General features: G+C 37.7%; 1 protein-coding gene across 2 annotated transcripts in view; it reads right to left on the bottom strand.

Moving 5' to 3' along the window:
• Positions 1-12,659, bottom strand: part of wal (electron transfer flavoprotein subunit alpha wal) — a 227,918-nt gene that overhangs the window by 66,948 nt on the left and 148,311 nt on the right. For both annotated transcript variants that reach the window (XR_016547165.1, XM_090377145.1), the window contains exon 8: positions 3,239-3,390. Coding sequence is in view for 1 of the 2 variants with exons in the window: in XM_090377145.1 (XP_090233271.1) it covers positions 3,239-3,390 (152 nt within the window). In the remaining variant the exon portion in view is untranslated. The remainder of the gene's footprint in view (positions 1-3,238; positions 3,391-12,659) is intronic.

The following is a 12,659-nucleotide window of genomic DNA, read 5'->3' as shown; positions in this document are numbered from 1 at the left end:
GCTTCAGGTCAGAGATCAGAAAACATCACTGATATATTTACAGGATTATTCACCCAATATTGTTGTATGTAATAATAAATAAATGCCTCAGAAATTTGGGCTTCTGCTACCTTTACAACCCTATGACCACTTTTTGCAGATGAGCATTGGCTTCTGAAATGGCTCAACTCCAAGCATCAGCTGCTGCCTCAAGTCAGAACTATAGAGTTGGCACAGAATCTGCAGTATACCATAAAATCTGCACAAAAAGACCACACCATAGTGAAGATGAATACAGGCCATATTAGCACTCCAAACATCTGAGATTTATGCCACTATAGGATCTCTCTTTATACCATAAGGGCCTCACCATCCCTTAGGTCAAATCTGGATTGCCTCCATATTGCAGACAGATTCTTGCCTGCTCAAATGCTTCAGGCTGCACAAAGGCTAGATGCCAATCTGAAATTCTTTGTGGAGGATAGCAAATATAGGAGGGCTAGCCTTGCAGAAATTGTGATTGTGATTTTTCTGTAATTGTGCCAGGTTCAAACTTTATTGAAAAGTGAGCAAGTCTATCTTCTAAAGGGTGCTTCAACTGTAAGCAGGGAACCTTCCTCATTGGTAGTGACTCTCCAATCAATGAATTAATTGGAACCTGTGTACATGCAAGAGCTTGTCTCTCTTGTTAACTAATTGTATATAGTTTCTGAACACCATACTTTTAATAGATATTTCTGTATCATTTTGTTATTAGGTATTTATAACTGGCAATGCTATGTTTGTCATAAAACATACAGAACATCATATCTCTAAAACCCCTAGTTTTAAAACTGTGATGAGATATTGTATTGTATATTGTATTTGTATATACTATTGTAACCGTACAACTATACAATAATATAAGAGATTTAACTCATACTTTTTTATAGGAAGTTCTTCGGCCTAACACTCACATCAAATTAATACATTTTTAATCATAATATCGTGTCATAAATTTAGTTTCATATAATATATTAATTTGATGCGAGTGTTAGGCTGAAGAACTTCCTATAAAAAGGTATGAGTTAAATCTCATATTTTTCAAATAGTATCATAGCAGGAAGGATTGAGCTGTATTACTCATATATTTTGAAAAACTATACAATAAAGATTTTACCATACTGCAAAACAGAAGAGATGAGAAAATGTTGCAGCAAAAAGGAAATTTTTGACTAATGATTGCTTCTTGTTGTATACTTAAAAAAATATAAATCGCAGTATAGTAAGGCATGCTTTTTATTTTTATTATGATTTATACAGCATACAGGAGCTAGAAGAAAACCTGGAAGACAAAGGCGGAGATGGATAGATGAAATTCATGAGTTTTTGGGTAGTAAATGGATGGCCAGTGCTCAAAACAGAAGGAACTGGAAAGTTGCTGGAGAGGCCTTCATCCTGCAGTGGATTGAAAATGGCTGATGATGACAGCATATTAGCATCTAAGGCATATTGAGCTGTGTGTATTATATCAGTACCAGTGTGTTTGTCTATTTTCATGTTGTGCAAGCTGAAAATCCAGAATAACTTATGGGGTGGAAAACCCTGTTCCCTTCAATTACAGCCCCAACTGAAGAAGCCTTTAAGCATTTCTTCAGTTGTGTTTATGTGTACTGAGTTACACTATTTAATGTTATATCATTCTTGGAAAAAAAAAAAAAAAAAAAAAAGTCTTACAATGGAAAGTCCTGAATTATATCTTTTATTTAACATAATTGGTTTGATTAAAATATCCTTTTTTTTTTTTTTTCTGAGTAATGCAATTTTACACTAATTGGTAAGCATTTTAATGTATATTAATAATTTTTTTTATTTTTCAGAGATTAGAAGTTATAACATTATATTCTAACAAGATAAAAATAAAATCAGTGTTGGATTTTGGATACTGGCTAAATTTAGCTGAACAAAAGAATAGGCTGCAGAAACTGAAAATAATCTACAGTGGTCAATCATATGAATTCATAAGAACATAACAAAGCACTTTGTATTCCATTATATATAGTTAATATACACTGCTTTACCATTAATATCCAGATACTTGCATATCTACAAATAACCTTTATTTACAAAAATAACCAATACCCTTTACTGAAATCTTTTGCCTTTGTTTTGTTTCTTTTGGTCTTCATGGAAAAACTCTGCACCAGTTTTCTGTCAATGCCCTCTGATAATTTTTACCATTCAGCCTTCAGCATGGAGACCAGTTCAAGTCTGTTTTTTTTTTTTTTTTTTTGGGCAGTCTCTCCTCACAACCCAACCATCCAATTCATCACAAAGGTTCTATATGGGATTGAGGTCTGTGCTCTACGGTAGCTAGTCCAACTTTTCGAGGTTCATGTCTTTAAATCAGTCTGTCACAATATGAGCAGTATGACATGGAGCAATGTCCTGTTAATAGATATATGGGCCTTCCCCAATGTGCTGCCCCAACATAGGTTGCACATTATTGTCCAGGATATCTAGACAGACTTCAGCATTCATGGTTTTGTCCAAAACAACCAATAGTCCCAAACCAAACTATGAAAAATAGCCTCAGACCATTACACTGTTTCTGCCAAACTTCATTGTTGGGAAAATGCAATCTGGCAGATAGCTTTCTCCAGGCACAACTCTCAGACTGGTAGATCACGTACTGTAACTCATCACTCCAAAGTACAACTTTTCCAATGGTGTGAAAACCAGAACAGCAGGTGTTATACCAAGCTAGACAGTGTCAGACATTAGTTGGGATGATTAGTGGCTTGTGGATGACTGCACAACCATGGTAACTCATATCCTGCAGTGTCTTGCACACTGTACTGGTACTAATATGTGTCCCAATTGTGTCACCAAGGGCCTGTGTGTGTGCTGTGACAATGTTGACCTGCATTCTAAGAGCACGATTCTTTGCAGGGCTCTTCGGTTACATTCTGCCAGCTTCACAATTTTTCCAGGTTTTTGTGATGGTTTCAGCACCAGTCTATTTCCATTTGCAGATCACATTGCCAATAAATGATCTAGGGACTTTCAATTATGATGATGTGTCATGTATAGAAAGATTGCTTGTGGGGCACTCTATCATCATTCTGTGCTGAAAGTCTAAACTCAGTCGATCACAGTATCTTGCATTCACAATGGTATTACTGTCTCCTTGACAGTGCTGGAGTGTCCAGATATTAATAATAGAGCAGTGTATTTATGAAATGAAAACAAGCCTGCATGAATATGAAAATAATCTTACTGGTGCAACTATTTTTCCAGTCTGTCCCACTTGCATATCATTTGGTACAAATCCAGCATCAACGGCTGCACGTGATGCACCGACAGCTGCTTGCAATTTGTCTGCTAAATCATATAGTAATTTGAAGTTATCTGCACTTTTCATTCCTCGTCCTGAAATAAACAAATTATGAATTTCCCTTATTATTTGGCGAGAAACATAATTTAATGAGCTTGAAAAGGAACACCCTACACAAGAAGCACATCCATCAAACATTTTGAATGGATGACAATAGTGATGTAGCTGAATAGTTAGGAGTGCAGTAGTACATGCAAGCTTAAGTGACCATGGTTTAAGCTCATGTAACTTCTAAATACAATTATTGATTATATTCATTGTCCTCTATCTCAATGGTTGTGCTGAATATGCATAGAAAACAGCAACAGATCATAGGAATATTCTCTTCACACCCCGACTCACTACACCTGGGGAACAGTCTTAAGCAGTACAAAAAAAAGTAAAAAAAAGTAAAAAAGTAAAAAAAAAAAGTTACCACACCCCTTTTAACTTTACAATAAATAACAGCCATTTGTAACATTCTTACTATCTAAAGACAAGGCATAAATCACAATCGTGATTCACAAATTCGAGCAGCTACTGTAAAATAATTTGTAGAATAGTGTTCCTGGAATGAATTGTGAATGCATTTATACATGTTCACCATTATCACTTATACTATTTACACATGACAGCATCTAAAGACACTGTGCAATACAAGAGATGGGGAATGAGGATGTGTCATTATACTAGATAATACATTTTATATAAATTCTGCATCCACTAAGCAAATTAGAAGAAGCAAAAGCAATTCAGGTAACATTTTGAAGGGAAGATTTATACGAAGAAAAGAATACTAAATGTTTTGCATTCACTATGAATAAAATATCAGAACCATTGCAATAAGAATTTTTTTCTTGGTAGTATGAAATCCATTCTAAATTTAAATTTTCAATATAAATTGTTCTGGTTCCAAAACTTCAATATTTAATGCTGCTGCAATCATCAGTGCTTATTTTTAGATTACAATTGTTTTTATTTAGGTGCTCTCATTTCAAGTGAAAATTCAAAGCATACTGGAGTTGCCACCTCCCTGAGGTTTTAGACCCAGAGTCTTTTGATTTAGGCATGCCACATTCAAGTTCCATGTTTCGTTGTAATTTCTAAGGGTCATAGATGGTAGAGATAAATATGAAATTTCCAGTCCATTTTGAGGAGAATGTGATATTATCAGTCATGTAGTGCAAGGAGGTTACAGGCTTCCTTGCACTACACGGCTAATTAATTTATCCCCTGCAATCTGCCCAATTAATAGATGGCATCTATTAATTGGGCAGATTACAGAGGGAGGGCATATACATTTACAGAAGCCACAAACACATAGATGCCATTAAGAATATATAACATGAGGCGGCAGCTGACCTGCTAATAGAGCAGAAAAAGAGCATAGGTAAGTTACAGAGCAAAGAAAATTATTGACGCCTACAACAGCTACATGTTGATCCGTAATAGTACCACAGATAAGGTTAGGGAGGCCAAGGCCGAGTATGAGAAAGCACTGGCTAAGAGAGCAAAGAATGGGGACAGGAAAATTTTCATATATGTGAATATAAAGGAGAAAATGAATCAGATTGGACCCTTGTGAACTGGGTGTTGGAAAGTCTTAGATAACCTGGCTGATTTTGTTGATGAACTGAACAGGTACTTGGCATTGGCTTTTACTGACTCAAGACTTTTCATGCTGAGGAGAGACTGTGGACTGAGGCTGAGCCATATGAAATTAGGGATTTTTAAATTACAGATGACTGTTTATTACAAAAAAAATTTGGGACTTAAGGCAAGTAAGGCTCCTGAACTTGATGGCATATACTCAGTAATTTTGAGGGCAGCAGCCAGAGAGTGTATTGAACCTCTAAGGTTAATTATGAGGGCAGCATGGTTTTGGGAGAGACTTCTTTGGATTGGAAAGTGCCAACAGATAAAGGCATTTCAAAAATTTAAGTCCATAACTACAGATTGGTTAGTCTGATTTCATTGGTAGGAAACACCTTAAGAGGCTAGTTAGTTAGTTATTTGGTTGTTTGGAGCATTAGCAACTAAGGCCATATTGCTCCGGGAATATGCGGTGGTCATTTGCTTGACCTTTCCGCATCCTCCGTATTTGGTGGTGACGGGCTCGAACCGCAGTCTAATCAAGAAGCGTGTGCTACGAATTGCTGCTCCTTCCCACCTGGCTACGAAGGCGCCACCTTGAATTACACCTATCTGAATGTTCTTCAGATAGGTGTAATGTTAAGTGGGGTGGTCCCCCAAAGATCATTTTTTGGACCAGTATTTCTTTCTGATTTTCATAAACAATATTGATAAAGAGATGATGCTAGTATGTATGCATATTTCTGATACTCTTCACTGCAGGTTAGTTTTCGAAATAATTTTGATGTTTTTTTGTTTTTTTTTTAATTTTAATATAATAAACTAGCTAACATATACAGTAAACCCCCACTATTCGCGGTATCTGTATTCGCGATCGCCAATTTAATATAAAATGAAACCTAAAAAAATGTGAATTTTAAAGCGGCGTGAATATTTTCCGCCATAAAAAAACATGAGCGTGGCTAAAATTATCTTTCCCGGTCAAAAAAGTGCTCAGTGGGCGGGGGGTGACAAAATCGCGAGCGTGGATGTTTCTCGCTAATCCTTGTTCTGTATGTGTTATGCGCTTGTCATGGAAGGTTTCGTCATTTGCTTTCAATTTATATGCTTATAAATTGAATAAATTTATCAATTTATAAATTGATATGCTCACAAAAATGATAAATCTACCATTCTGCAGTGTAAAACAGACTTTTTCGAGTGTGTTAACGGAAGAAAATGACTTTACTGTGGACAAGTTCTTTCTAACCCCTACAAAAATATGGCTACAAATAACAAGAGAAACGTGAAAATATCAAAGAAGGTGATGACATTAGCAAATAAAATTGAGTTATTAGATAAAATTTCTAATGGTGAAAGTGTGTGTGTGATATGGGTGTTTTTTGGCGCATCAGCTGCTATGGCTATAGTGCGCCTATTCGTAGTTATATCAGAAAATAATAAAGAACGTAACAATTCAAATTCATTTCAGTACTGAGCGCTATTCATAAAAGATTATATACTCTAATTTGTTTCAGAAAGCAGAAAAGTTCCTTAATATTTGCCTCCTCTCCTATGATATGATGTAGTGTCAGCGGTTCATGAAGATTAGCCAGATTTTGAAGTGTTGAGGTACGATGTGGTTGATAGTGTGGACAGTCAATCAAAATATGTTTGACTGTTAGATGTTCAGAGCAGTGTGAACACTGTGGAGGATCATTGCCGGTGAGTAAATGGAGGTGAGTCAGATGGGTGTGCCCTATTCTTATCCGTGTGAGTACCACTTCTTCTCGTCGAACTTTCTGAGTGCACGAGTGCCATAATTTTGGGTCCCGTTTCAATTGAAAAAGTTTGTTATTTGTTTCTTTATGCCACAGCGCTGTCCACTGTGCATGGTATGCTGTTTGAATTATGATATTATAATCCGATGCTGGAATGAAGGCAGAGGTTAAGTCTAAGGTTGATGGATTTTTAGCAGATATATCAGCTATTTCATTTCCTTTTATGCCTGAATGTGCCGGAATCCAGCAAAACTTCACTAGTTGTTGACGGTGGTCAATTTGCGATAGCAAACTCCTGATTTTAACTAAAATATGGTGATTCTTTTGAAAGGGATTCTGCATTGCTCTAATTGAGCTGAGAGAGTCAGTGTAAACTATATATTTTGCAGATGGGTGTAGAGTCAAATTTTCTAGAGCTAATTGTATTGCATACAGTTCTGCTGAAAAGTTGGTATACTCAGGTGGAAGAGAAGCTGATATGATAGCAGAGGGAAACACTGCTGCTGCTCCAACAGTTGAAAGAGATTTGGAACCGTCCGTATATACCGGCAAGAAGTCAGCACAGCTTTGAAGATGGCTAGCATGGAGTTGTTGCACATTCAGTGTCGGTAGGCGATTCTTTCCCCATTGTAGAAAATAAGTATCACAGGTTAGTTGAGGAAACGAGGTCCATGGAGGATGAGAGTAATTCTCTATCTGTTGCCTATTGTGGAGAGGAACATTCCAGTTCTGTGATATTTCAAGAAGCCGTAGGCCAGCTGGTCGGATTTTACTTGGTTTATTTCTATAGAGATTAATTAGTGGTTGATTAAAAAGGTATGGCTGAATAGGATGCAAAGAGCAAGTCTGTATTTTGGCTGCATATTTAAGTAACAGCATTTTTCTGCGGAGATGCAGAGGGGGCTCATGAGCTTCAATGTATAGACTATGAGTTGGAGATGTCCTATACGCACCAATTGCAATCCGCAGTGCATTATGTTGAATAGGATCCAGCCAGCGTAGTACACTCTTTCGGGCAGAATCATAAACTGGAGCACCATAATCTAAACGGGATCTGATCAATGCTCTATATAAGAGCAGCAGAGTTGTACGATCTGCTCCCCAAGAATGGGCAGATAAAGCTCTTAGCATGTTGATCTTTTTGAGACAGGTAGTACGTAACAATTTAACATGCTCAAAGAAATTCAGCTTACTGTCCAGGATTAGTCCCAAGAATCTGATATTGCTGGCGATCGGAATGGTGGTATTTGATATCCGAAGTTCAGGATCCGTATGCAGTTTGCGTTGATTGCAAAAGTGGATCGCAACTGTTTTTTGTTGGGAAAGACGATATCCATTGCGCTCAGCCCACTTTTGTACTTTATTGAGAGATATCTGCAATTGCCTTTCAATAGATCTCATATTCTGTGAATGGCAAGAAAGAGAGAGATCGTCAGCGTAAAGGTACGCCTCTACAGTATTTGGAAGTTCTTTTGTGATAGAATCAATTCTGAGGGCAAACAGGGTTGCACTCAAAACTGACCCTTGTGGAACTCCTTCTTCTTGCAAGAATGTAGTAGAAAGGGAATTTTGATATCGCACCTGGAAGGATCTGCTCTCGAGGAAGTTCTTAATAAATATAGGCAGGTTGCCATGGAGACCATGATTATGGAGGTCACGAAGAATTCCATAACGCCAGGTAGTATCGAATGCCTTCTCTATATCTATGGAGACCATAACTAGGTGTTCGTTTTTAACAAAGGCATTGCGAATTTCGGATTCAGCCTTGATCATCAGATCAAAGGAGGACCTGTTTTGGCGAAAGCCATGCTGACTATTACTTAGTAGATGTTCGCTTTCAATGATCCAAGCGAGTCGACTGTGGATCATTTTTTCAAGAATTTTACCGAGGCAACTGGACAGAGATATTGGTCTGTAACTATTAGGATTGGAGGGGTCTTTTCCAGGTTTCAAAAAGGCCAGAACTGTAGCATGGTGCCAAGAAGTGGGATAAACATTTCCCAGGAAGATTCGGTTAAAAAAGGCTAGCAGCATTTGTAAGTTTTCTTCATCAAGGTGCTGTAACATAACATAATATATCCCATCTGGCCCAGCGGCACTGTTGCGTGTTGTTCTGATGGCTTGCATAAGTTCACATTTTTGGAGCGGCTGGTTATATGGAAGTAGCAGTGAAGTTCGAAAGTTGATGTGTCTCTGTTCTGCGGTGCTCTTAGTTTTCTGAAATTCCGGAGAGTAGGTGGAAGCAGCTGAGACGTCAGCAAACGTTTTGCCTAAGGCATTTGCTATATCCAGAGGAGCAGAAACGTTTAGACCATTGCAGGAGAGAATTGGGGAAGGAACAGTTGGAAACTTCCCGGAAAGCTGCCTTATTTTCTTCCATATTAATCGTGGGTTCGTGTTTCTATTGATAGTGGATGCAAACCGAGTCCAAGAATCTTTCTTGGCTTGTCTTTGAATGAGACGAGCTTTTGCCTTTAGTTTCTTGTATTGAATAAGATTAACTGTAGTTGGAGTTCGCCGAAATAAATTCCATGCTTTATTTTGTTCTTTCTTCGCTTTTGTGCATTCCTCATTCCACCAACAGTTGAAATGGCGTCGAGTCTTTGAGTTTGATATTGGAATTGAGCTTTTAGCTGCAAATAAAAGGCAGGAAGTGATATAGTCGGTAACTTCATCTATGGGATGTAGTTGTATAATTTTTTTGTCCAATGTGATTGCTGACTGAAATTTGTCCCAATTAGCTTTAGAAAATTTCCATTTCCTGCAGGGTTCGTCTAATGGTGGTTGTGTAGTCATCAGATTACAAACAATTGGAAAATGGTCGCTGCCCATGGGATTATCCAGAGCGGACCACTGCATGACTGAAAACAGTATTGGGGAGCAAATCGATAGGTCAATGGCAGAAGTCTGTCCATTAGGTAACTGTATATGGGTGTGCGAACCACTGTTAAGAAGAGTGAGGTTTTCTTTATCCAGCAAAGTTTCGATCAGTCGGCCGCGTGGGTCTAATTTAGTTGATCCCCATAAAGGGTGGTGGCCATTGAAATCCCCTAGCAGGCAGATAGGGGAGGGGAGCTGTAATAAAAGTTCTTTAAGATCAGTATAAGAGTAAGTATGATTTGGTGGGAGATAAACTGAGACTAGAGTTAAAGCAGTCTGACTAATCAGACGCACAGCGACAGCTTCGATTTGGGTTTGGAGAGTGATTTGCCTAGCTGGAATCCTTGTGTTAATTAAGATAGCTACACCACCTCGAGCAGAATTGGATGTGTTCCGATCTAGTCGATAGATTGAGTAGTTTTTTATGGAAATGGAAATTTGAGGAGTTAAATAGGTTTCTTGCAGGCAGAAACCAACTGGAGAGTAGCGGTTAATTAAGTAATGAATGTCGTCAATGTTGCCACGAAAGCCTCTGCAATTCCATTGTAAGATGTTAGGCATTACTTGAATTTAGAAGAAGAAGCTGTACCTGACGTGGCTGTCTTATGGCGTTCTGGCTTTGGTTTGTCTCTTTTTGGAAATGTAGGGCGACCTGTGTCCATATCTTCTTCTTCTACAAATATTTCCAGAACTGGATCTTCCTGTTTGGGTGAATACTCTGAATGCATTGATGTGTCCTGAATAATCTTTTTTGTGGATGAATTAAGATTATTTGAAGTAGTAGCAATCACTGGTGGAGGAGGAGATTTTGCTGGAATTTTAAGAGGCGTATTACTGGCTTGGTCTGAGTGCTTCAGGGTATTGGACTCTTGCTGAGAGAGGACAGCTCGAGCCCAGTCGGAGATTGATATGTTATGTGGAATGGTAACATCAGTTTGCGTGGCTATTGTCTGATATTTTTTTGCGATACTGGCATAGGTACGGTTATGTATAATGGGTGCAACTAATTTTCTTGCTTCCTGATAACTAACTTTATTTTCGACTTTATATTGCATAATTTTTTTCTCTGTTTTCCATCTCTCACATGTCTTAGAGTAGGCCGGATGGTTGCCTTTGCAGTTGGGACAGATCATTTCTTTCACTGAACAATCACTTTGAATGTGATCAGAGGATCCACAGTTGGGACAAACTGGGTTGCTTCTGCATGTCGTTTGAGAGTGGCCATACTTTTGGCATTTATAACATCTCAACGGATTTGGTATAAAAGGACGAGTGCGGCAAAGAAGATATCCTGCTTTTATTGATGAGGGCAGATTTGGGCTGTTAAAGGTGAGAATTATATTTCTGGTAGGTATCAGTATATTGTCTCTTTTGACCATAATTCTTTTTACAGCGATGACATTTTGTTCCTTAAGTTCTTCTTTAATTTCTTCCTCCGTCACATTCATCAGGTCCCAACTAGATATTACACCCTTTGATGTATTTAGGGTTGCATGTGGAGTTACGTTAACTGGAATACCAGCAAATGTTGTCATTTTTAGTAGTTTTTCAGAATGCCTGTGGTTTTGAGTTTCAACAAGTAAGTCCCCTGATTGCAGTCTCTTAACCGTCTTGGGAGACCCTGCAATACTTTCCAGATGTTTTTGGATTAGAAAAGGGGATAGCTTACTGAGAGGCTGTTCTGATAGTGAGTGCATTATTAAAAATGCTGGTAAGTCTGTCACCGAGGGATTTGTTTTCAACCTCTTTGCTTGTGACGAGTCATGTTTATTTTCGGTATCTGGTCGACAGCTTGTCGACTCTATAGTTGGAAACATATTTTTTTCCATGTTGGCTCCTCTTAGCCCTTGGCAGATGGACTTTTCTGCCAAGGTTACCGGCCCCGCCACGGGGAGGCAGGAGCAGTGCCTGGTGTGACCAAGCGAAGTTAGTAGTGATTAGTCTATTAAATATGAAAAAAGAAAGGTTACTTTCCTTTCTTGCTCTCGATCAGTACTTTTGAAAAAAGAGCTGCTATTAAATAAAAGGATTTATTAAGGAGAAGAACGTAAAAGAGAACTAGAATTCACCTTTTGAGAATCGCAGTGAAAGCACAGAGAAATCGCTTAGTCACAATCGCTTGGCACCCGGGGCCAATGGTGAAAGTGTCTCCTCAGTGGCAAAATATTATAAAATCAATGAGGCAACGGTACGATCAATCAAAAAATCGGAAGAAAAAATCCGCCGTAGTGTCCATGAAAACGCGCTAATTGCTTCAAAAATTTGCTCTGTAACTCGTGATGTTAAATTAGAAAAAATGGAAAAAGCTTTAAATCTGTGGATAGAAGACTGAACTCAAAATAAAATTCCGTTAAGTTCACTCATCATTCGTGAAAAGGCAAAACTCCTTTATCAAAACTTTAGTGAAACTGGTGATAGCACTGGCGGGATAAGTTTTTTTTGCTAGCAAAGGCGCTGGTTTGAAAGATTTGTTTGAAATTTCTAATAAATATTACATTTAATATTAAATTGTTTCTTATTTTCATTTCGATGCCATATGCTTGCATTTCACTATGTACATAGTCATATTATGAAGGTATATATAATACATACATAGACAAAATTTTAGACTAGTTTTTCTTATATATTTCATACTTTGGAACGGAACCCCTTTATTTCTATGGGAGCCATAACTCAGTATTCGCGTTTTCGGTATTCGCGACATTTCTCAGGAACGTAACCCCCACAAATAGAGGGGGTTTACTGTAGTTTGAATTCCTATAGTCACATAGGGTAGTTTATTTTTTTATTTATATAAGTATTTGGAAAGCTACAGCTTAATATTCAGATAGCCTTTGCTATTGATATTTTGCAACTTTTGTTGGGTAGCTTAAACTTAATTTTGCTAGCGGTTAAAAGTTTTGTCAGCAGTATAATTCCTGTTAATTTAAGTTTCATAGTATATTGTAAGTTTAAATTTGAGAAGTATTTGGAAAGCTACAGCTTAATATTAGGATAGCTTTTCTTATTGATATTTTGGCAGGGATTTTGTAACTTTTGTTCAATAGCTTAAATTTAATTTCTGCAATATTTTATTAACCTAAATTCTGTAA

The sequence above is a fragment of the Mastigoproctus giganteus genome, chromosome 7 (genome assembly GCF_048544385.1).
Source record: "Mastigoproctus giganteus isolate SK-2022 chromosome 7, ASM4854438v1, whole genome shotgun sequence".
In the NCBI taxonomy this organism is placed as follows: Eukaryota; Metazoa; Arthropoda; class Arachnida; order Uropygi; family Thelyphonidae; genus Mastigoproctus; species Mastigoproctus giganteus.
The sequence above is the reverse complement of the archived record's forward strand: the minus strand, read 5'-3'. Positions and strand labels throughout refer to the sequence as shown.